General features: G+C 35.9%; 1 protein-coding gene and 1 long non-coding RNA gene across 6 annotated transcripts in view; one reads left to right on the top strand and one right to left on the bottom strand.

Annotated features, from left to right (window-relative positions):
- Window positions 1-366: 366 nt before the first annotated feature.
- The window catches only part of CCDC150 (coiled-coil domain containing 150), a 111807-nt gene continuing 86949 nt past the window's right edge, over window positions 367-25224 (bottom strand). For 3 of the 5 annotated variants that reach the window (XM_079132571.1, XM_079132574.1, XM_079132572.1), the window contains 12 exons: window positions 21664-21792; window positions 20155-20324; window positions 18786-18879; window positions 17863-18032; window positions 14141-14267; window positions 10457-10651; window positions 9950-10018; window positions 9706-9867; window positions 8900-8986; window positions 8429-8518; window positions 1244-1363; window positions 367-678 (listed from right to left, as the gene is read on the bottom strand). In XM_079132571.1, the coding sequence (XP_078988697.1) occupies window positions 565-678; window positions 1244-1363; window positions 8429-8518; window positions 8900-8986; window positions 9706-9867; window positions 9950-10018; window positions 10457-10651; window positions 14141-14267; window positions 17863-18032; window positions 18786-18879; window positions 20155-20324; window positions 21664-21792 (1527 nt within the window). In that variant the 3' untranslated portion in view covers window positions 367-564. The remainder of the gene's footprint in view (window positions 679-1243; window positions 1364-8428; window positions 8519-8899; window positions 8987-9705; window positions 9868-9949; window positions 10019-10456; window positions 10652-14140; window positions 14268-17862; window positions 18033-18785; window positions 18880-20154; window positions 20325-21663; window positions 21793-25224) is intronic. The other 2 variants (XM_079132573.1, XM_079132575.1) reach the window with 1 other exon arrangement.
- Window positions 1256-25224, top strand: part of LOC306656968 — a 33485-nt gene continuing 9516 nt past the window's right edge. Inside the window, exon 1 of the long non-coding RNA XR_013762687.1 lies at window positions 1256-1351. This is a non-coding gene — a long non-coding RNA (uncharacterized lncRNA). The remainder of the gene's footprint in view (window positions 1352-25224) is intronic.

Below are 25224 nucleotides of genomic sequence, written 5' to 3'. Positions count from 1 at the left end.
GCAGACTGATGTACTCAACAAGCTTTCTTTTAATGATCTAGGAAGTTGTAAATACAAACTTTGAGATGTGTTACTTAAGAACAGGTATTAGTGTATTAAAGATAACAGTAGTGATTACTTAGTACAAAAGTGTACATGTTTATAAAGCAGTGGAAGAGTTTTTACCATTTTCCAGGTGACTCCTTCCAGGAATGATCTACCGAATGTGAGCCTAGTACATTTCACTGACTCAAAGTATTATATCATTTACTAGTCATATCCTTTAACATCTTATTAAATTATTTTTTATAAAATGTAGTAAGAAATAGCCAAGTATCAGGCAATGGCATTTCCGATTATAAAACAAACTAAATTTATTGGGTGGAATACAGGGAAAGGGACAAAGATAGGGTGGTTCTGTAGTGGTTATAAAAGTTCATAAAAGATTAACTAAGGTCCAAATTCTTCAGCCCTCATCAAAGACTTCACATTCTTTTGACTGTACAAAGAGGCCAGACCTAGTTGCATGGCTTGCAGAATCATGGAGGTGTAGCTGCACATGAAGAAGCTCCTTTGTCAAGGACATCACTTCCTCTCTACTTCAGAATGACACTTCTTGGGCATGAATCCAAGATTCTGTTTAGCCTCCCATCGATGCAGAGCAGACTGGTTGGATATGTCATGCCTTATATCTTGATCCTGTTGAAAAGAAAGCACATCGGTCTGTCGAGAACCAACTATAGTGCTTAGAACCTAATGGCCTCTGTGGAATGTCTTATTCATCCAGTAAGGTGGTTCTCATCTAGACATTAGAAATAAGGTGTAACTTATTTTTATTAGTTCATTGTAGTTATATATATAATACTGCAGTTAATTTTTATAAAATTATACAAGCATGGACTATAATTTGCTCCAATTCAGTCCCCAGGATATTCGCTTTCTGCCTCCTCCTCCCTCTCCCTGTTTCCTTTCCTCTACTCTACTAGGCTTTCTTCTATTTATTTATAGTTTGTTTTAAATTAGTGCAATATGGATACACATTAAGATTAAATTCACTATGGTATATTCATATATGTACACATGAAAGTTTGGTCAAACTCATTCCACCATTCTTTAAAGAAAAAAAATTAGTTCATTGGTTTATGAGCAGTTTAAAGATTAAAGGTTAATAACAGAGTAGCTGGATGATAGAAGATTTCTGTAATTTGAAGTCTGAGAAGGTACAAAGTTGAAATTGTTTAACACAGTCACATCTTAACCTTACCCCTTCTAGCCACCTGTCTTCCCGGGGAAGCCTCTGCAATCGGTTTTTTGTCAGTTCAAGTTGTAGGCCATCGAACTTGCACTGAAACCAGCGGTGAGCTTCTTGCAGGTTAGCTGTTATCTGAACACAGAAAATGGTTACAAGTGTTTTTTTTCGTTTTGTTTTGTTTTTGTTTTCTATTAGTTCCAGAGACTTTTACCTAGATAAAGACCTAAGTTCTGACTGCAAGGTCCTTGCAAACTATTCATACAATACCTTTAACAACAGATTAGATTAATTTCTAAATGCGGGTTAAAGGAATGCATACAGGCTCAGTGCTCTTCATCACTTTTAATGTTTCCTGGACATCCCTCACCTGAACCTTTATCTCCCTCATCTAGCAAGGTATCCAACACAGTCTGTCCTCAAGAAGTATGTACTCCTGTGTATCTACCCCAGAACAGTTAGGTCATTATAGGGGGCACACTATAGTGAGCTAAGAAACTGAACTCCCCTTTACTGTGTTATTTAACTTTTAGAAACTACAAAGCTAAAATGTTTTCCAGGTCTGCTTGTGCATGTTGATAAAAACTGTAATTCCACTCTCCACCTCAACTTCTCTTTCTCTAGCATCTACCAGAAGTGGAAGAAAAGGTACTTGAAATGGCTTTGTATATGACATCTATGTATGATGAATGAGAGGGAAACATATCAAAATAAAATAATAGTAGGTATTAACGTGTTAAGTTGTGTAGATGTGGTAACTTATAGGTTAAAAAAAGTAAATTTAACTTCCCTAAGTGCACACAGTAAGCATCAGAGTTGGCACTCAGGTCTCTCAGAGTACATGCTAAATCTTAATATACCATTCTACAAATCATGTTGTCATGTAATCTAGTGGCTAGAAGAGGGACAAATGATAAATTGACAGCAATGATACTTTAAGCTTAAGAATGTCTGTTTTTCTGAGTCTAGAAAATGAAGGCTGGTTGTAGTAGAGTTATAATCTCAAAGAATCTTCTTAGGTCTAAAAATGTATGATTTAAAATACCCCCAAGAGGTCAATTTAAATTTATTTTTAAAATTTGTTCTCTTTAGTTATACATGACAATGGGATTTATTTTGATATATTTACAGAAGCATGGAATATATCTTAATTCTAATTTGGATTTCAGTCTTGTAGATGCACATAATGTTCAGATTCACTGCAGTGCATTCACATATGAACATAGGAAAGTTATGTCAGATTCATTCCACTGTCTTCACTATTCCTCTCCTCTCCCTTCATCCCCCCCCCCTTTATCTAATCCAATGAACTTCATTCTTCCTCTCCCCGCCCATCTTGTTGTGGTAGCATCCACATATCACAGACCATTCAACCTTTGATTTTTTTTTTTTTGAGATTGGCTTATTTCACTTAGCATGATAATCTCCAGATCCACCCATTTAGTGGCAAATGCAATAATTTTATTCTTCTTTATGACTAAGTAATATTCCATTGTGTACATACACCACAATTTCTTTATCTAGTCATCTGTTGGTGGGCATCTAGGTTGGTTCCATAGCTTAGCTATTGTGAATTGAGCTGCTATGAACATTGATGTGGCTGCATCACTGTAGTATGCTGATTTTAACTCCTTTGGATATATACCAAGGAGTGAGATAACTGGGTCAAATGGTGATTCCATTCCAAGTTTTTTGAGGAATCTCCACACTGTTTTCCGGAGTGGTTGCACTAATTAGCAGACCTATCAACAATGTATGAATGTACCCTTTCCCCCCAAATCCTCACCAACATTTATTGTTACTTGTATTCTTGATAATTGCCATTCTGGTTACAGTTAAGGTGAAAACAGTATAGTTTTAATTTACATTTCTCTAATTGCCAGAGACGTTGAACATCTCTATGTTTTCATATATTTGCTAACTGTATTTCTTCTTTTGAGAAGTGTCTACTTAGTTCCTTTGCCCATTTATTGATTGGATTGGCTTTTTGGTATTAAGCTTTTTAAGTTCTTTATGTATCCTAGAAATTAATTCCTTATCTGAGGTGCAAGTGGCAAAGATTTTCTCCCATTCTGTAGGCTTTCTTTCCATGCTTTTGTTTCCTTTGTTATGAACAAGATTTTAGTTTTATGCCATCCCATTTATTGATTATTTAAATTTTACTTCTTGTGCTTTAGGACTTTTGTTGAGGAAGTTGGTTCCTAAGCCGACATGTTGGGAGTGTTTGGCCTATATCTTCTTCTAGTAGGTGCAGGGTTTCTGATCTAATGCCTAGGTTGTTGATCTACTTTTGAGTTTTGTGCAGGGTGAGAGGGGTTTAATTTCATTTTGCTACATATGAATTTCCAGTTTTCCCAGCAGCATTTGTTGAAGCAGCTATCTTTTCTCCAAGGTATGTTTATGGTACCTTTGTCTAGCATGAGAAAACTATATATATATATATATATATTTTTTTTTTTTTTTTTTTGCAGTACTGGGGATAGAACTCAGGACCTTGTGCTTGCCAGGCAAGCACTGTACCAGCTGAGCTACCTCCCCAGCCCATAAAACTGTATTTATGTGGGTTTGTCTCTGTATCTTCTATTCCATTGGTCTTCATGCCTGTTTTGGTCCCAATACCATGCCGTTTTTGTTACTCCAGCTCTGTGGTGTAATTTAATGTCTGGTGTTATGATGTCTCCTACTTTGCTTTTCTTGCTAGGGACTGGACTGTTTGAGCTATTCTGGGCTTCTTTTTCCAAATGAATGTCATGACTACTTTTTCTATTTCTCTAAAGAATGTCATGGAATTTTAATTAAATCTGTACAGTATGGACATTTTGAAAATATGAATTCTGCTTATCTAAGAACATGGGAGAGTTTTCCATCTGCTAAGGTCTTCAATTTCTTTCTGAGTGTTCTGTAGTCTTCATTGTAGAGATTTTTCATCTCCTTTGATAGATTGATTCCAAAGTATTTTGTTTATTTATTTTTTAAGGCTACTATGAGTGGGATAGTTTTCCTAATTTCTCTTTGCAGCTGATTCATCATTTGTGTATGGGACCATAATTGATTTATGGATGCTAATTTTGTATCTTGCTGCTTTGCTGAATTCATTAATGAGTTCTAGAAGTTTTCTGGTAGAATTTTTTTGGGTCTTCTAAATATAGGATCATGTCATTGACAGAGATAGTTTAAGCTCTTACTTTCCTATTTGATCCATTTAATTTCTTTCTTTTGCCTAATTGCTCTGGCTAAAGTTTCAAGGACTATGTTGAATAGAAGTGGTCAAAGAGGACATCCCTGTCTTGTCCCAGTTTTTAGAGGGAATGTTTTCAGTTTTGCTCTGTTTGAATGATGTTAGCCTTCGGTTTGTCATATACAGCTTTTACAATGCTGAGGTATATTCCTACTAGCCTTAGTTTGTTTAATTTTCTTAAACATGAATGGACACCGTATTTTGTCAAATGTTTTGCAGTATCTATTGAGATAACCATGTGATTCTTGTGTTTACATTTATTTATGTAGTGAATTACATTTATTGATTTCCGTTACACAAACCTTGAGTCCCTGGGACGAAACCCACTTGATTATGGTGCGGTATCTTTTTTTTTTTAATGTGCATTTGTATGTGATTTGCTCCTACTTTGTTAAGAATTTTCGCAGCTATGTTCACCAGGGATATTGATCTCAAGTTTTATTTCCTTGATATGTCTTTGTCTGGTTTTGGTATCAGGGTGACACTAGCTTCATGACTAAGTTTGGAAGAGTTCCCTCCTTTTCTATTTCACAGGATAATTTGAGGAGGATTGGTGTTAGTTCTTCTTTGAAGGTCTGGTAGAGCTCAGGATGAGAATCCATCCAATCCCAGGCTCTTCTTAGTTGGTAGGTTTTTGATGGCACATTCAATTTTATTACTTGAAACTGATCTGTTTAAATTTTCTATGTTCTCCTGGTTCAATTTGGGTAGGTCATATGTCTCTAGAAATTTGTCAATGTCTTCAAGATTTTCTAAATTATTGGAGTATAAATTTCAAAATAGTTTCTGAATACTGTCTGTATTTCAGTAGCATCTATGGTGATATATCCTTTTCCATCACAAATTTTAATAATCTTGAGTCATATCGTTTCTTTGGTTAGCTTGGCTAAGGGTTTATCAATTTTGTTTATTTTTTCAAAGAATCAACTTTTTGTTTGGTTGATTTTTAGAAATATTGTTTTGTTGATTTTGGCTCTGATTTTATCTCCTGTCTTCTAGAGCTTTTAGTGTTTATCCTACTTTTTCTAGGGCTTTGAGATATATTATTATATAATATTATTTATTTGGTGTCTTTCTTTAATGAATGAGCTCAAGCTATGAACTTTCCTATTAGAATTGCCTTCAGAGTATTCCAGAAATTTTGATACATTATTATACTCATTTATTTCTAAGTACTTTTTATTTCACCTTGACTTCATATGTTATCCATTCATCATTCAATGGCATATTATTTAGTATCTAGATGTTAAGAGTAGCTTCCATTTTTATATTATTGTTGATTTCTAATTTCATTCCATTATAATCTGATAGAATGCAAGATATTATCTTTTTGTGTATGTGTATTAAGAGTTGCTTTATAGCCTAACATATGGTCTATTTTAGAAAATGATCCATGTTCTGCTGAGAAGTGTATTCAGTCATTGATGGAAGAAATATTCTATATATGTTTGTTAAGTCTAAATTATTAATTGTATTGTTTAGTTCCCCTGCTTCTTTATTACTTTTAAAAAATAAATCTATCTAGTGATGAGACAGGCATGTTAATATCACCCAGTATTACTGTGTTGTGGTCTATTTGACTCTTGATATTGAGAAGGGTTTGAGTATGTAGACGTTCCATTGTTTGGGGCATAAATATTTATGATTGTTACATCTTGTTGATGTATAATTCTATTAATAAGTATGAAATGTCTTTTCTTCTTTCTGATTAACTTTGGCTTAAAGTCCACTTTATCTGATATGAGAATAGAAACCTCTGCTTGTTTACGAGATCCATGTGAATAATGTTTTTTCTCATCCTTTCACATTTAGTCTGTGGATGTCTTTGCATATGAGGTGAGTCTCTCGGAGACAGCATATTGTTGGGTCTTGTTTTTAAATCCAATCTTCTAGTCTATGTTTTTGATTGATGAGTTTAGGCCATTTACATTCAATAATTTTATTGAGAGATGATTTTTAGTCCCTGTCGTTTTATTTCTACTTTTTAGTTGTATTAGTTTCTCCTTTAATTGACTATTCTTCTAATGTACTTCCTCCCTCTGCTGGTTTATAATTTTATTTTTTCATTTCTTCTTCATGAAATATTTTATTCATGTTTTGTAGTGCAGGCTTTCTAGTGAATTCTTTTAACTTTTGTTTATTCTGGAAAGTTTTGTTTATTCAGGAAATACAGGTTAACATATATTTCCTAGGATGGTTTGTTCCCTTGCTTTTTCATTTTGTTTGTGTATCTACCCACTTATCAGTATGAATCTGAGGCGGCAGAGTCTCTATCTTATGAACTTAAGTGTCCTTGAAGGTTTCTAGCACCTCACAGTTTAGGGGGAGACAAATAATAACAATAACCAATGCAAACAATATACAGCATTAAACTAAATACTTAGTTCCTATTATGACATCTACCATGTTAATTGGTACAATAAACAAATGGTATAATAGGCAATTACCAAAAGTAAAGACAGTAAGTTTGCAAAAGGGTTTGCTATTTCAAAAGGTGAACAGGGAGAATGTAGAAGAGATATAGGTTGTGATGATTATGAGCAAGGAGTAGAGAAAGTAGAAATAAAATATTAAAGGAAGAATGAAAGGGAGAGCAATAGAATTTGGCTGTTAGCCAAAGAAAAGAGAAAGAAAGTCAAGAGAAATAAGAAAAAACAAAACCAAAATATACTAAAAATCCTTAGCCCTCAAAAGACAATCATGAAAAATAACAACCTTCAAAACAATGCTAGAAATGAGAAAAGAGACAATTATGTGTATGTATAAATGTCCACGAACCATTTAGCACAGAAGCAAACAATCAGAAAAGAGGAAAAACAAGGTTCTTGATAAAAAATTGAGGAATTGTTTCCACTGTGGTGGTCAAGAATCATCAATGAGAATATGTTTGTTGTCTGTTCCCAAATGTCTTTCTGTTTTTTTCTTGAGGTATGTACTTCACACAAGAGAACCAGCTGCAGGCTGCCAAATCCTTCCTCTTTTTGTGTTTCTCATCAAGCTGCCAGTTGGAGTTCAAAAATTCTTGGCTTCCCTTCTTGGCAGTATGAGGAAGAGCGGGTTGAAGAGTGTTATTTACTCCACTTTCACAATGCGGTCCCCTGTGAGAGGAGTTCCTATAGATGGAGCTCCTGAAGGCAGGGCTAGGGTCTAGTTAGGCCCCAGGTGCTTCATTGAGTGGTGACCGGTCTTTAGAATTTTAAATCAGAACACCTCCAGGGTCCAGCAGTGGGTGATCCACACTGGGACAATGAACCCCTGAAGTCTCCTCTGGGTTCCACTTGTGCAGTGGAGGAATCAATCCTGTGCCCGCCTCTGCCACTCACAGATCCTACCCTTCCCAGCCTCACCCACTCAGTCCCCAGCACAGTCCCTCCTGCCCACCAGAATTCTCTGTCCATCCCAGTCAGTCCTGCAAGTCAACAGACTCAAAGCGGGAGAGGGACCTGGAATCTCTCAGGTCTCAATAACCTGTATTCCCCTGGGTAAAGCATTCTCCTGAATTTCTCCTGGTCTCCTAGGCAACTCTGAGTCGTGTGGCAGGCGCGAGGCAGATCTGGTTTTTGGACCCATCTCACATTTCCCAGATCCAGGATCCTGGACTTGCTCCCACAGTTGCCAGCCACCACAGCATGGTGGGAAGTCGGCTCTGCCTTGGCTCTCTGAACCACCGGGATACACACAGCATCTTTCCAACATAGGCTAATAGTGTAGCACACCCTCTAGATCAGTTGGGTAGTGTCCTTGATCTCTGATTTCTCCGTACCAAGACATGCCACTGCGCCACCTGAAATGCGGTTTCTCTTAGTCCCCCTCCCCATTTTGCCCATGGTGGATCAGCTCTGGTAGCCACTGGCACCGGCAGCCGGCTTTCTTCTTTTATTTTACTATATCCAACTTTCTGAGTCCCCAAGCTGTACTGAGAGTCCAGTATTAAATCCCAGTTAAATCCCTCTTTCACCCACCTCACTGAGAAGCTGTTTATCCTCTTTCTTGGTCTCACTCCACGGAGCCGCTTGGAAAGCAACCTCCTCTACTCCGCCATCTTCCCAGTCCTCCCCCAATTTAAGTTTAGAACAGAGAAAGCAAATTCACAGATTAGGACATACTTTATGCTTCTAGTTATTGATAGAACAAAGAATTTCCAACTTCCTTAGTTCAAGTCAAATAATGCAGTAAAATTCACACATATGCTAGTCTTCCCTTATATTTAGCGGTCAAAACTTGGACTTTGTATTCAATTTATATTTTAGTATTCTATTACCTATCAAGACAGAATGTTAATCTAAAAACTACTTATTTTCTACATTAGAGACTATACTTAGTAAATTATTGGCTCTTGCCTGTTGCACTCATGACAACTGTGTTGATGAAGGATTTCACATTTGTGTTTCAGGGTTATTGTCTAAGTTTTTATGGTCATGGGTCTGGCTCACCTGTTCTGATTCCACACTGGCTTCTTTCAGTTTATTCTCTGTTGCCTCTTTACATTTCTTCAAGTGCCTAACAGTTTCTCCCAATTCCTGAAAATGGGAGGAAAATTTTTAGAAACTTCTAAATATACCATATGAAATCAAGAAGTTTCAAATTTGTAATATAGCAATCAAATTATGAAAGTAGATGTATATTTTTGAACTTCAGGTGCTTCCAAAATACAAGATAAAAATTCAACATCATACTCTACAAATAGGTATATTGTTACAGATTTTGCTTCTGACTTATGAATTCTGCTAAGAGAAAGTAATTAATGTCTCTTTTCAGAATTGAAGAGATACCGTTCATAATAGAAAATCCCTATTAGAAGGCAAGAATTCAATGCTCTCTTGAAGTCCCTTTGCAGCAATATAATGTTATATTGTTTTACTAGGTTTGGAATAGCTAAAATTCCTGTAGTAGCCACAAGTATGTATCTATGCTATAGAGAAAAACCAATGGGTATACATTCCCTGAAAGACTATGAAATCCAGTTCAGAAGTCTGACTACTTAGTAACTGATATTTTGCATACATGAACCCTAGCTTTTCTTTAAAAGTAAACACTTAGTAAATTGAAAGTGGAAAGCTTTTGTCATATTCCAAGCTCAGGCTTCTTCCTAGAATATTACCCTTCTAAGAAGTTTGTTAGCTAATATGAACAACTTATACAGATGTTTTCTACTAGAAAACCTAGGGGCTATAATGCTGGTTTTAGACACAGGCCATTTGCTCAGAGTCTTTGAAAACAATCTTAAGAGATCTTTTACCTGACACCGATTTTCCAGTTCCTGCCTTATTTTCTGCTCTGCTATTAGTCGCAGTTCTTGCTGTTTATTCCGTGCTGAAGTTTCATACTGGCTCTTGGCTAAGAGCTGCATCTCTTTCTGCAGGTTACTCATTTCAGATACGAATCTCTGGATACTCAATGACTGGCAGAGAACAACAGGAAAACATTTGGTGTATCTAAGTTGGAATTTTGTAATGAATAGTAAATGGATGTAGAAATCATACCTGTTCATAGTTCTTTTTCTGATATTGATCCTTAATTAGCTCCATTTGCCTCAATTCTGCTTCTATTTGCTGAAAGTAAATGTACAAATAACATTAAAAAAAGATGATTGGTGGGAAAAGCAGCATTTTCATTTTTACCTTTTAGATGACAGAATCCCATATGAGAACCAAAGTTGTAAGTTCTGCTGAGCTCTATTTCCTATGTGGCCCACTGACCCCCAAAAGAGCAAAGTGCAGTACAATCAACATGGAAAAGACAGATGGGGAGCCAGAATGTGACACTGACAGCCAATAAGAAACCAAACATTTACAAAGAAACACCTCCACTGAAATAGAGTCCCACAAAAGCAATTTGCCCACTTCCAAATTGTGGCTGTTAATTCTCAGAGAATACATGCTCTGTTAAGATTCTGAAATCTATCTTCCTCAGACTATAACGACTGCCTGGATCTGCTAGCATACTAAGAAAGTGAGGGGAGACATAGGGACTTAGGGTTTCTCAGACACCTTCATTCTCTCCATATTCTGAGCATTATTCATCTTAGTGGATAAGTGGAGCTTTATTTGGGCCTTCTGATTCTTTATTTTCTCCTTGTTACTGTTCAGTGTTTTTTCCAGCTCTGCAAGTTTCTGCCGCAGCTCTCTGTTGGTTCGAGATACCTCTACTGATCTGAAGTTGGCTTCGTCAAGGGCTTTCTTCAGCTTAGGACACAAAGGAAAAAATTGGAACATTTTTACATACCATTCAGTTAAGAGATGTTTGTTCAGTTTTGTTCCTATGTTTTGTCGTCTTTGAATCTCTTTTAGAAAGGAGAATAAGAAACACAATAATGATGTTGGATTAAGCAGACTTATGGAACAACAGATCATACGTTGCTGGTTATTGGAAGCAGCGAATGAACTGGGCATGTCTGAGCCAACTCCAAAATGGAGGTAAGCCCTTCGGAGAACTCTCAGTGCAATTTCACCAATCTGAGATTGCTCGGTTGCTTTGGCAGATGTCCTGCTCAGAGTGGATTCTGTGATACTGAGGAATGTATTGGCTCAGACAGTCCCAGGTTCAAACACAACTCCTTGGACGTGGAGAGAGACACAAGTGCTCCAACTAGCCTTGTGGCACCAGCTGCCTGGAGGAGGAAGAATTACTGTGCAAATGCTAAGTCCCCAATCAAGCCAACTTCCCCACAGCTTCTCACTTGTTATTTACCTCGAAGAACCCCTCACCATAAACGACTTTGGTGTGTTTCATTATAAGTAAAGCATTCGAGGGTTTTTCTCCTTGTTAGCATCAGACCCATCAGGCCTCTTCCACCAGTCAAGCACCCTCTTCAAAAAATATTTTCTGTGGTTTTTGCTTTCTTTTTTAAATTATTTTTTTCAGTTGTCGATGGACCTTCATTTTTATTTATTTATTTATATGCAGTGCTGAGAATTGTGCCCAGTGCCTCAATTATGCTAGGTTAAGTGATCTACCACCAAGCTACAACCCCAGGCCCTGCTTTATTTCTTAATATAACTTTTCTAGCTTTTATTTTCACTGGCCCACACCTCTGAGGGTTACCTATTCCCTCTCCACACAGGCCATGGCAGAAAGCTGGGTGTGGCTACAAACTGGTGCAACCACTCTGGAAAGCAGTATGGAGATTCCTCAGGAAACTTGGAATGGAATCACCATTTGACCTAGTTATTCCACTCCTCGGCATATACTCAAAGGCCTTAAAATCATCATATTACAGTGACACCTCCACACCAGTGTTTATAGCAGCTCAATTCACAATAGCTAAATTATGGAATCAACCTAGGTGCCCTTCGACAGATGAACAGTTAAAGAAAATGTGATATAGGTACACAGTGGAATAGTACTCAGTTATAGAGAAGAACAGAATTATGGCATTTGCCAGTAAATGAATGGAACTAGAGCATATCATGCTAAGTGAAAGAAGCCAATCCCAAAAAACCAAAAGCCAAATGTTTTCTCTGATATGCGGATGCTCGTTCACAATAAGAGGGGTGGTTTTAAGAAAGAATAGAAATAGTTTGGATCAGATCAAGGGGAATGAAGGGAAGGCAGGGGGAATGGGAATAGGAAAGATAGTAGAATGAATGGGACATTACTATCCTACGTGCATGATTACGTGACCAATGTAATTCTACATCATGTATAACCAGAAGAATGAGCAGTCCATACATGTATAATGTGTCAAAATACATTCTACTATCATGTATAACTAATTAGAATAAAAATATTGCTTTTTGTTCTTAAGAATTTTAAGTTTTTCTCTTGGGGAAAAATAGCATGGTGATTACTAAAACACTCTTATGAATCTCCCTCCTCCTAATGTTCTTTTAATTCAATGCCACTTACACTTTAAAAAGAAGAGGCGCCTGAGAAGGGAGATAATAGGAAGGTAGTATTCTCTAGGATGGTGGTGCTGAACATAAGGAATGAAGTTAAGACTATCTGTACCATTTCCTCCCAAACTAGTTTCTTCCTTTAGATCCTAACTTTACACCACAGTCTTCTATCAGCACCCAACCAACTTCCTGTTAGTCTACTGCTACATTAATCACTGCTCTGTCTAAAACTAGATAAGCCTCCAAATCACTGCTCACTTTGTACTTATGTTTAGGCAGTATGATAATTACTTCACAAATACTTTTCAACTTAATTCTTAAAAGAAACCTGATACATAGTTATGACGAATTCTATTTTGTGACTGGAAAAACTAAGACTCAGAAGTTAAGTCACTGAAGAGTCAATTAACACACAGCTAATAAGAGGCAGAACTGGGACTCAAGCACTGTGCATGAACCACTGCTGCTGCTATCTGCTCACTCATGTCACATTTTCACTGTTCCCAGATGGTCTTCTTACAACTTCACCATCTCGCTGACCCTTGTTGTTAAAAGGATTCCAGTTTCATAAACATTTTGAACAATGACCTCTGACTAAAGGTATCTTTCTACATTTAGTGAGCCTTTTTGTTTCCCACTAAATTTGTTCTTTATAATATTTATATTTATGTTGCATTTTACAACTTATAAAACTGTTCTATATATCTGTATTGATTTGTGATTGATACCTGTCAATGGCAATTACTAAAGCTAATAAATTTGGAAAAACTCACACTAGTCATCCTAATCAAGTCTTGGAATTGTTTTTTAATTCCTTACTCTCCACGTTCATGACACATTTAATGTCTGATGATTTTTCTATTAAAATGGTTGACTTAATCCTTCTATATTTCCAAGAGAACTATTTGGCTTGGCCCTAATCATCAATTCCCAAATTAATTGCTATGGTTTTCTTGACTCTCCATGCCTACTGCATTCTTCACTACTCTGAACTACTGTCACATTAACATCCTAAAATTGTTCTTAGATCATCCCTTTGCTCAGACACCTGTATCATTTCATTTTTACCTAACAGTTCACATGAAATTGTCTAGTAGGTGAGGCCAACAATCAGCTGGTCCATCTATGCTCACCACTCTTCCTCTAACATTTCCAAAGCCTCTAGTCAGAGAGGCTCCTTCTCATTTGCTTATGTCCTGTTGGGTTTTATAACTCAGCTTTGCATAGGCTCCTACAGATGGTGTCCAGACCTGCCTTTCTACCAGACTTAAAGCTATACTTTCATTAAGTTTCCTGTCGTCTAGTACCCAACCAGCCTAAAATAAACTTTGTTACTTTGAATTCCTCCAAAACTGTGCATTGTCTCTAGCTATCCAAGAAAGGTTCTCTGATGTTTTCCCCGTTTCTCTCATGACCAGAGTGGAGATCACGATTAAACCAGGGTTATTTAGCACACATCAGAACAGGGACTATATCTCCTAATGCTTCATTTTGTGGCTTTCTGAAGCAGGTAGATGCACAATGGATGCTGGTTAAATGAACCGAGACAGGTGACTAGATTTCTGTCAGATGGCGGTCTTTTCATTCCTCTGTCCTTCTCAGTTATTGCTCTCTGACGGAAAAGCTCTCATCAAGGCACTCTTTCTCTGGGCAGAGAATTGTGTATCAGAAAGTGCTGCTTTACAAACAACACAGAGATGGCTAAATTATATCTCACTTGCTAATCAGAGGAGAAGGAGAAGAGCCAAAGAACAACTGCAGTTGTCCTCTGAAGTCCTTTAGCTAGTTACCCTCTTAAAAGGTATTCACCTAGAGAGAAACTTTGTCACTTACTACCTCAGCAATTTCCCGTTGTGCTGCTTTCTTTGCAGTGTCTCTCTCAGTTTGAAACTGTTTTCTTAGAGCTTCTATGCGTTCAGCATGCAACTCTGCTTCTACTTTGGACTCCTCAGCCATATGTTCTCTGTTTTGAGGAAGACAGATAATAAAGCAGCTTTAGAAACCATCTTAGGAGGCATGAAAGATTTGGAGGGGAATGCACAACACTCCAAAATGTGTGTGATTTACAAACAAGCGGATCAGTTTTCAGTTGAATCTCATTGATTTAGAATTCATTAAGGAAAAAGGTCCATTTACTTGCAGTATTAAAAAAAAAAAAAAAAACAGCCCAATATGTCCATCTGTATTAAGAGATTCATCCAAAAGAGTGAAATAAATCATACTCAGGAGAAATATTAGTGGAAGTCATCATACTTAGAGATACTTGTTTTCATTTTATCATATTTTTTTGCTATCGGCTATTCACTCCTTGAAGTTTTAACTTCCAGTTGTTATTATTTCCTTATCTTTACAGTGAGAGCCTTATATTAGATCAGCATTCTTAACTTGGGTTCCTTGGTCAAGATCCATGATTAGGCTTCTGAAGATACTGAAATTCCCTGAAATGGTATGGAAATGTTGTGTGTGGGTGTGAATCCATAGTTTTCGACTCTTACACAAGTATAGGTGACTCCAAAAAAGGTTTAAAAAGAAAGAACATAAACAACAGCAAGGCTTCTTCCAGTTTTACCCTTCTCTGATTTGCCTTCTCATATTAATGCCTTAGTATGGCACTATTCCATGATTATCTGTATTTCTGAAAGGCAAGAGGAGCCTGCCTTGCTGTGAAATCTTCCTTTGCTCCCTAGCCTCCTGAGCATCTTTTGTGTTTATTTGGATTACATGTACACATTCCTCATGTGCCTCTAAAAGTCTCTGCTAATGGACTCAGCTTGTCCACTTGGCTTAGTCTATAGAATGAGACCTGAAGTTCTGCAGGAGACAACTGCAACTGTACCCCATCCTCACTTCCTGGTCCTCAGGTGGGAACATGGCAATCAACTTTGGCACGTCATATCAAAAAAGTTGTTGACACTTGTTCTAATGGCACCACATAAACAGATGGGAAATTTGAAGTCAAGGGAGGTGACTATTTTGTTATTTATTACATTCTCACACTCTTCCTACACCCACCCCAATCTAAAAAATGGACAAAAAAAAATACATGGAGATATATAAAGGGAACAAACCATTATTTGTGTAGTATGTATTCTATTCTGATTTTCTTAATGACTTTCTAAATTGTCTTTAAATTTATTGTGCTTATTATAGCAAAGTGATGAAGACTAGGGGTTTTAGAGTCAGCCTGCTGCCACCTAGATCTAAATCCCAGTTCTAACAAGATCTTTCTATGCCTGTTTCCTTATCTGAAAATGGGAATAAAAACAGTACCTACCATTGATAATCACGTACAAAAGGAAGTGCCAGCCTAACGGTAAGCACATAATGAGCACATAATACACATCAGCTACAATCATCTAGTCCTAAAACTTCTAATTTTTACTAAAAGTAATTTGTATTTTTCAAATGTAATTTGAGTTTTTATTAACTTTAAATTTTAATTTCTTAAATCAAATTAACTTTCACTTTCATCCTCACCTCAGAAATGCCCGACATAAAATCTGCCCTCTTAACAAAGTTTAAGTAAATAATATGGAATTGAAAACTACAGGCACTATGCTATATAGATTTCTAGAATTTATTCAATTTGCTCTTACTTTCTTCTAAGAAAATTATCAGACCATCAACCTCTAATTCTCTGAATAATGAACCACCTTCTCTTCCTTCCTTCTGATCTCAAAGGAAGAAATGCACAACCTCAATTTCAATGATAAACCTCTACTTTTCTTTGTTCTTGTTTTTATCCATTTCTATAGGATTATTCCTCCTACTCTTTAATCATGCTCCAGTTCCTCCTATCCTAAAATAAGATCTTAGCAGAATAGCTTTTCTTCTTCTACTACTTTTCTTCATAAGCTACTATTCAATCTTTCTCTTCACCACTACCTTTTCTCATCAATCACTTACTCTTTTTAATCTTCTAGATGAACAGAAATTGGCTAACTGGAGGATGTTCTGCAGGTACCAGTTGTAAAGCTCAGTGCTCTGTCTCTGGTCTCATTCTTGCCACTCAGCAGCATATGACTCACTCATTTCTGCCTAGAGTGAGTCTACATCCTCTAGATTCTTTCTTTGCCTCCTTTTCTGGCTTTTGTTCCTTCCCCCTGAAATGCAGTAGATCTCCAAGTTCTTACCTTGGTTCTCATCCTAGACTTCTCCCTGGGCACACTAATCGCTCAAAGGCATCAACTTTCATCTTTGTAGAGATGAATTTCAACTAGTAACCTCTTATCAGAATTAGGCCTTCATTTCTTCACCTCAAAACCAACATGTCTAAAACATAATCTTCCAAATTTGGTCTTTCTTCCTGAGTGTGGCATAGGTAAGTACAATATGCATAATTTCAAGAGGTTTACAGATCTTCTGTGAATCATGATGAAAACATGAACTATTAAAGCAGTGACATAAAGGTAAATTCTGAAGCAAATGCTGTGAGGAGACCTCTAACTTTCAGCTCACCCTTTTCCTATAAATGATCTTGCCAAAATAATTCTAGCAGTGGTAGGAGGGATTATATTTTATGGTCAACTGAAACATTTTCAGGGTTTGAAATAACTTATTAGCCATCTAAACCTAAGCTGTCATTGAGAGCTTTGGGTTTTTGTTTTGTTTTGTTTGGGTTTTGGTACTGGGGACTGATCCCAGGGGCACTCTACCATTGAACTCATCCCCAGCCCTTAGTATTTTAATTTGAGATAGAGTTTTGATAAGTTGTTGAGACTGATCTCAAACTTATGATCCCCCTGCCTCATCCTCCCAAGTTGCTAGGATTTCAGGTGCACATCACTGTGCCTGGCTACTGAAGGGTTTTTAAATGATTCTGCCAACCACTACATAAACATGATATTGTTTTAACTAATACTGAGTAGTCCTGAGGCAGTAACTGCTAGTATTTTATCAGAATATAAAATTTGCACAGATCACATATATGAAAAATACCATTTCTGCTTCAGCTCATTCCTATCTCCTATATCAACATGTACACTAACTTAAAAGAACAATGATCTACATGCATGCTGCATTTCCCTTAGGTATAAATTTCCAAACGATATTAGTATCTAAATCATATTTATCTAGGTTTAACTTAAGACAAAACTTAAGTAGCTTGACCCGAACTTGATGGGCTTGATCTAACTAATTTCAGGTAAAAATTGAAAATAATTAATGGTTTAACATCTACTTAGATGGAGTTATTCCATGCTAGTCCCACCCAGTCTGCTTATTCCTTATCTAAATCGTGCTTCGAAAGGATGCATAAGCCTGGCAAGAAACAAGTACCAGTATCACTCCCAACCAATATTCTTTAAATTTTTGTTTAACCCTCACATAAGGAAGCAGCTTGACAATGGGTGAGGGAAAAGCTGAAAAGGAAAGCCAAATGAGGATGCCCTAACCAGCTGTTATCTGCAGGTGATCAGCTATGCCTGATTTCTTACCATGGTTTGGCTGGGAGTGCTAGCTCAAAGTGGGAGAAGAGGGTTTAACTGGCTTGTGTAAATAAGTGGTCTTACTTTTCTAGAGGCTCTTTCCCAAGTTTACTGTGACTATACTGTCCTTACTTGAAGGTTTCCAAATTCTGCCGCTCAAGTTCTTTTTTTTCCAATTTTTCTTGAATGTGATCTAGTTTAGACTGCAGATGATTATTTGTCTGGAGAGCTTGCTCCAGGCTCATGGCCAGTTTCCTATTGTCTTCTCTTGCTATTTCTAGAGCTTTGTGGAGAGGCTCCATCTGAAAGAGAAGGGTGTTTTTAATGCCATTGTAACAGATGCAAGAAGCCTATCACACGGTACATTCATTCCTTACACTGTATCCTCAAGTGCCGCTGAAATAATTAGTTGGAACCAGGAACAGATTCCAGGTGCTTGGAATATAAGTGAGAACTTATTAGAGATTGCTTAGGAGACTTTAGAAGGCAATGGGAAGGCTATATTCCAGTGGTCACCAGAGAATTTTGGAAAACAGAGCCAGCTTAATTTATCTTTAAATTTTTAACTGCAATTCCTCTTCCCAATCCTATCACCTTCTGGTCTTATTCCCTAGGAGAGATAAAAACTGGCAACTATTTCTTATATATTCTTCCAAAAAGCCTTATTGACATGAAATATCCATGTGCAGATACACATTCATGTATGTGCACACGTTTGTGTCTTCTGATTAACAGAGGGATCACTCCAGCTACTTTTGAGATTATGTTATTTTCTAAGTCTTTTAGCTTCTGAAATATATTTACGCATTAAGTGAAAAGACTGGACCATACAAGACAAAAGAATATTAGTCATAATTATGTTCCTGGATTGCCAATACATGACTCATTGGAAAGCTTCAGGTTCATTTCCTATTTGTAAATATGTCACTGCCCAAAACTCAGACTTGAGTGAAAAAGAAATTTACCTGATTGTTTCACTTCATTTTTCTCAAACAGTAACATCCCAATAAAACAAAAGAGCTCAATATTATCATCTTTAAACACCTGGCCTCTACCTCACTGCTGTGCTGTGCATCCACAACAAGCATTCTGGCCTGCCACTGGTCCACTTCAGCTTCTAGCTTCTGCACCCTCTGTTGATTTAGAGCCCTAAAAATAAAAAGCACAAGAAGAGTGACTACAGAAAAGACTCATCTAAGAATTATACATCTTGGGAGTTTTGGGACACTCTTCTAAGAAGCTCAAAGAGCATCAAGCATAGTAGGCACAAATGCTCAAAATATCTGACAGTTGGTAGATGACAATTACAGTCTTAGCTTGAGTAAGAAACTAAGGCTCCTAAGGAATTAGATAACTTGTCCTATCTATGATTCAATGTGGCTTAATGCATTACTCTATAGATACATATTTCTAATAGGATGGTAGTTTTATACTGCATATATCACTAGTTATAAAAAAACTCACCACTTTTACTAGGATTATTTTGCTGATGAGATTTTTGCCTCTAAATACAAAGTTACTTAGAAATTTATTGTGAATGGCAAAAAATATTTTTAATACTGTCCTCTTGACTTTTGGTTTTACTGCAAAGGTAATATATTTTCACAATATGTGAAAAAAAAATAAGCACAATGAAGAAAGTAAAATCCACTTTTCTCTCAGAAAACAGGCAACATATACCACTGATACACATGATATATTTTAGAAGCCCTGTTAGGCTCAGGTCATTTGCTCTTTAACCTAAAGGGGAAATTTTATATAATTTTTAAAACAAAGAAGAGTTTATTAATAAAACATGGCTAGAAGTAGTTAGTTCTCAGAATGATTCATCCAAAATAATTTTTAATCTTGAAATAGGATAGTAATAAATATTTCAAACTAGTCACATATATATTTATATATTATATAAACATGTTTATATAATATATATATTTAATTTATATATATTTATTTATATAGATGTACATACATACATATATATATATATATTTTTTTTTTTTTTTTTTTTCTTTTTCCTGGTTCTGAGGATCAAACTTAGGGCCTCAAACATGGTACATAAGTGCTCTATCTACCACTGAGCTACACCCCCGTCTAGCTTCAATTATCTCAACAATTACTATTCATAGAGCCAAGGGCAGAATTAGGTTTAAAATGTGCAGAAAGCAACAAAGGTAAAACAGCAATACATCATGAGTTTCAAGGATACCTAATTCTTCATATCATAGCAAAATATGGCAATTTTGAATTTTTAGAAATCATGTTCACTACTAATTCCAGATTTCCCTTAATTTGCTAGTTCTTTAAACTGTATTTTAGTAGTCTTTCATGAAGGAAGTGGTATAAAGTCACTTCATAAGTTTTCACTGAACACTCCTTTGTAGTACAATGCAGCAATATCAAGGACAGAAAAATAATCACAGGTACCTTTCTTTCTTGAGGCCTGCAATCTCTGAATCCCTTCGCCCAAGTTCTATCTGTACTTTTTCTAGAGCACCTTGCATCTTACTGTGAGAAGCCAGCACATTTTCTAACATGATTGTGACTTTGCAGTTGTCTTCTTTAGCCTCTGCCAATTGTCGCTGAAAGTTTCCTACCTAAAAGAAAATGAAACAAGACAAACACCCTTGATCCTTTCTAGTTACTCTTGTGTGTCTCATTAGTCCTAGGAAAGAGGATATAAAACAGGAATGGTAGAACACTGATAGGAATGACTAAAGTTACTGTGACTTTGAGAGGAAGAAAAGTAGACCCCAGATCCTACAGAAAACATAGTAGACTACTGTCATGACACAGCACACACATTAACCAGAGATAACAAGGTCAACAAATTCTTGGGTTCAGGGGTGGTCCCAGGTGGTATGCTTAGCTGTCTTCTGATGGGATCAGAAGAGAACTTATCTGAAATCCACCAAGATTATCTCTTTGTGGAGATGCAGGAGAAATTGGAAGCTGCTGAAGGAGGATACAGCTCACAGATCTCTGCGGGGAGGCAAAATCTAGTATGTGCTCTCAAGAAGTTTGGAATGTGGTTGGATGAAGGACAAAGAAAATGTGGAAGTAGAATATTACTCAGTAATAAAAATAATGAAGTTCTATCTTTGTAGCAACATGGGTGGAACTGGAGAAAATTAAGTGAACTAATATCAGCACAGAAAGGCAAATACTATATGTTCTCATTATATGTGGAAACTAAGAAGTTGACCTCACAAAAGCATAGATTAGAATAGTGATTACCAAAACCTGGAAGGATGAGGGGAAACAGGGATGGAGATGGGATAGTTAACAGATACAGGAGTGCAGCTAGATAGGAGGAAATACTCCTAATGTGCTAAGCACAGCAGGATAACTATGGTTGACAACAACTAGTTGAATATTTCAAAATGGCTCATGGAGAGGATTCTGAATGCTCCCAACACAAATAAATGATAATATATAAGGTAATAAAGATGTCAATTACCTCAATCTTATTATTACATATGACATACATGTCATACAGAATGGCACAAATATATACAATTATAGTGTCTCAATTAAAAATAAAAATGTTAGAAAAAAATAAGTTTGGTATGACTTCTGTTCCCACTAATCACACATCACAGGAATGTTAAAGAGAAAGTATCATAGTACTGTTATATCACATTAATGAAACCTAAGTATGAAGGTTAATATTACCAAGGTCAGATGAATTTTAATAGAAAGATTAGGATTTTTGATTCTTTTAAGACAGTTAAAAACACTGGAGTTACATAATATATCTTTATGGGAATTGTATAAAAACTATAATAAAGTTATCTTCTATAAGAAGAACTCTTCCTCTGATCAGTCCTCATTCCTTTTACTAACGGAAACAAGATGATCAGGAATACAGCTCATGAAAGGTTTCATAAGCACTTTATCTTAGTGACAAATTTTCAGAAAAGAGGAACGCCTTGCCTTCTTGCTTTCCCTGTCCTCCAAAGCCTCCAAGTCCCCTTTCAACTTATGACTCTCTTGCAGGACTGCATCTCGACACTTCACAGCTTGGGATAGCTCTTCTTCATTTCTTTCAAGAATGGATTTCACCTTAATAAAAAAATAGAAACAACAAACAACTTTCTAAAACACGATAAATCAGTGATGAGAATAAGATACAGCCATTTAGAAACCAAACTTAAGATGCTTGATTAAATGTTTATTCACTATTATAAATAAATTACATCTTTATTAGCTGCTTATCCCTTTGTAGGAAACTGCAAAAATAACAAAATCTGTGTGAAAAAACACAGGGAATCCGAACATATTAGTCACTCTGTATGAAAACATAAGAATAGAGTAAGATTATGAAGCTGAAATGTAAAATGAAATTGAACTGATTATCATTGAACAAACTTTTTTGAAAATGTAAATGCATAAATATAATGAAAGTCAAGACAAATACTAACTAGTATCTATAATATAAACAATAGAAAGATAGAAATATTAGAACTTTATATTCTTGAAACACTTCCAGTAGATTCACACAATTATTTTAGATATTGTACTATTTTAAATATTACTTTAGCAGGCACAGAGGTGCATGTCTGTAATCCCAGCAACTTGGGAGGCTGAGATAGTAGGATTACAAGGTCAAAGCCAGACTTAGCAATTTAGCGAGGCCCTAAACAACTTGGCAAGACCATCTCAAAATAAAATATAAAAGAGCTGGGGATATGGCTCAATACTTGAGATCCCCTGGGCTCAATCAATCCCTGGTAGCAAAAAACAAAACAAAACAAAACAAAACAAAAAACTAATACAACATCAAAAAAAATCCTTTTTATCTCAAAATAACTACAGGCTCACAGAATGTTTGGAAACTAGTATGAAAAGTTCTTTGTAGTGTAATATTGAAACCAGAAAATTGACTCTGGTACACTATTAATATTAACTAGATTACAAAACTCAGTTTTCGCCGTTTTTAACTCTTTATGCACCTATGTGTGCTTGTCCCAGGGGTGCATGTGCACACAAATATAGGTCTATGTAATCTGACTCCATACACTTGCTCATGTGATCATCACCATAATCAAGATCAAGAACACTTCCATCATCACTTATTCCCTTCTGCTACCTCTTTGCATTTACCACCCCTCCAAACCTATCCATCCCCAGGTAAACCTTAATTTTGTTTTCTATCTCTACAGTTCTGTCTTTTTTAAGAATATTAAACATTTTAATATAATAAATACTTGAACAGATAACACATTCATATTCTTTTAAAACTCTTACTGAGGTGTAACTGACACAATAAGCTCCAAATACATAAAGTGTACAATTTGAGAAGTTTTGACATGTATAAATCCTTGAAACCATAATAAAAATATTGAACATTTTCATTACCCCACAAGTTTCTTTATGTCCTTTTGTAATCTCCCCCTTTATTTCTCCTGATTCCCCCACCCCAACCTAAGGCAAGCACGGATCTGTTTTCTGTCACAATTGCTCATATTTCCTGGAATTTTATATAAGTGGAATCATTGTTACCTACTCTTTCATAATTATTTTGAGACTGATTCAATTTGTTGCATTCATCAATAGTTTGCTCCTTTCTGTTGCTTAGTACTCTATCTGGATATATCTCAATTTACTTTCCTATTTACCTCTTGGATACTTGAGTTGTTTTCAGATCTAAGCTATTACAAATAGAGCTGCTGTGAACACTTGGATACAAGTCTTTGTATAGACATGCGCTTTCATTTTTTATTGGGAAGCACTTAGGAGTGAACCAACTTAGGGTTCACATAGTGTTAGCATGCTTTACTTTTTAAAAAAAGTACCAAAATATCTTCCAACGTGGTTGTGCTATTTCACATTTCCATCAGAAATGTATCAGAGTTCTAGTTGCTCTACATCCTAACGCTCAGTATGATCAGTTTTCAAATTTTAGACCTTCTAATAGGTGTGTGGTAATATCTCACTGCATTTCCCTAATGGTGAATGTTTAACATCTTTCAAGCGCTTATATATCTGTTTTTGAAATATCTGCTCAAATATTTTACCCATTCTTGTTATTGGGCAGTTTTCTTAATGAATTTGAGATTTTTAAAAAATACATTCTAGAGACAAGTCCTTAATCACAACTGTGGTTTATAAATATTTCCTCCAAGTCTATTGATCATTTTTTCATTTCTCTTAATGTCTTTGAAGAATGCACATGTCAATTCTAATAAAGTACAATTTACCACTTTGGTTCCTTTATTGATCAGACGTTGTCTCCCCCAGCACTGGGCATTGAACCCAGGGCCTTATGCATGCTAGGCAAGAGCTCTACCATAGAGTCAACCTTCTGGATTCCGCTTCTGATGTCAGATCTAAGAAATCTTTGTGTAACCCAAGATCACAAAGATGTCCTTTTATGTTTTCTTCTAGCTTTACAGTTTTAGGATTTACATTTATATCTATGATCCATTTTGAATTAATTTTTATATATGGCATGAAGTATGGATCATATAGTTTTTATTTTTACATATGGATATCCAATTATTCCAGCACAATTTGTTGAAAAGACCAATCTCCTTGACTTTCAGTTTTATTAAAAATGAAATGTTCATCAGTTAACTATTTGAACAGGTAGCATATTCACCTTATTTTTTAATGTACAAAAAGATAATGTGAAAAAAATCTCTCAGCTACAGTATCCTTCCTCAAAATTTTGCCAGCTTATTGATTCATTTTAGAGAAACACAATGCATATACAAATAAATATTTATGTATATATTTTTTATCTCCCTGCCCTTTTTGCATGAAAAGAGTAAAATACTATCTTTTCATTTCTGAACCTTGTTTTAACCTAATAATATACATATCTTGAAGCAGATTATAAGCTATAGATACATATGATTTACCTAGCTAGTCTCTTATTGATGGAATTCTGGTTGCTTGCAGTCTTTTGCTATTAACCAACAACACTTCAGTAAGTAATCTTGTAAACAAGTCATGTGTATAAGCTACTAAATATGTACAGAAAAATCCTAGAAGTTAAATTGTGAGGTCTAATTTTGTCATAATTATTGCCAAATTGCTCTCCATAGGAATTTGTACCACTTATGCTCCCAACAGCAACCAAGAATGTCTTTTTCTCACACCTTTCTCAATGTTTTATATTTCCTTAAAATTTAACCTGCGACATTTAAAATACTTTAACTTTTTCTGTAAGGATTCCAGAATAGTGCCCAACTCATAGGTTCTAAAAATCTACTGAATTTTGTTCTAGCAAAGAATACAAGGAAGAATATAGTTTTAAAAATTTTACCAGTGTTTTTAAGATATATGTACGCACACACACACACACACACACACACACGCACACACACACAAAATGCAGCTAGCAAAACTATTTACACAAAGTATCTAAACAGTAGTCTACTTCATAAGATCAGCTGCAGTACTTTTTATTTTTAAATATCAAGTGGATGAATGCCCTAAGAAGTTTTCTCTGGAAAGTATTTTCCAATGTTCAATTTCATGGGGATTCAT

Source organism: Sciurus vulgaris (genome assembly GCF_902686455.1).
Source record: "Sciurus vulgaris genome assembly, chromosome: 3".
Lineage (NCBI taxonomy): Eukaryota > Metazoa > Chordata > Mammalia > Rodentia > Sciuridae > Sciurus > Sciurus vulgaris.
Note: the sequence above shows the minus strand (reverse complement) of the source record. Positions and strands in the feature narration are given on the sequence as shown.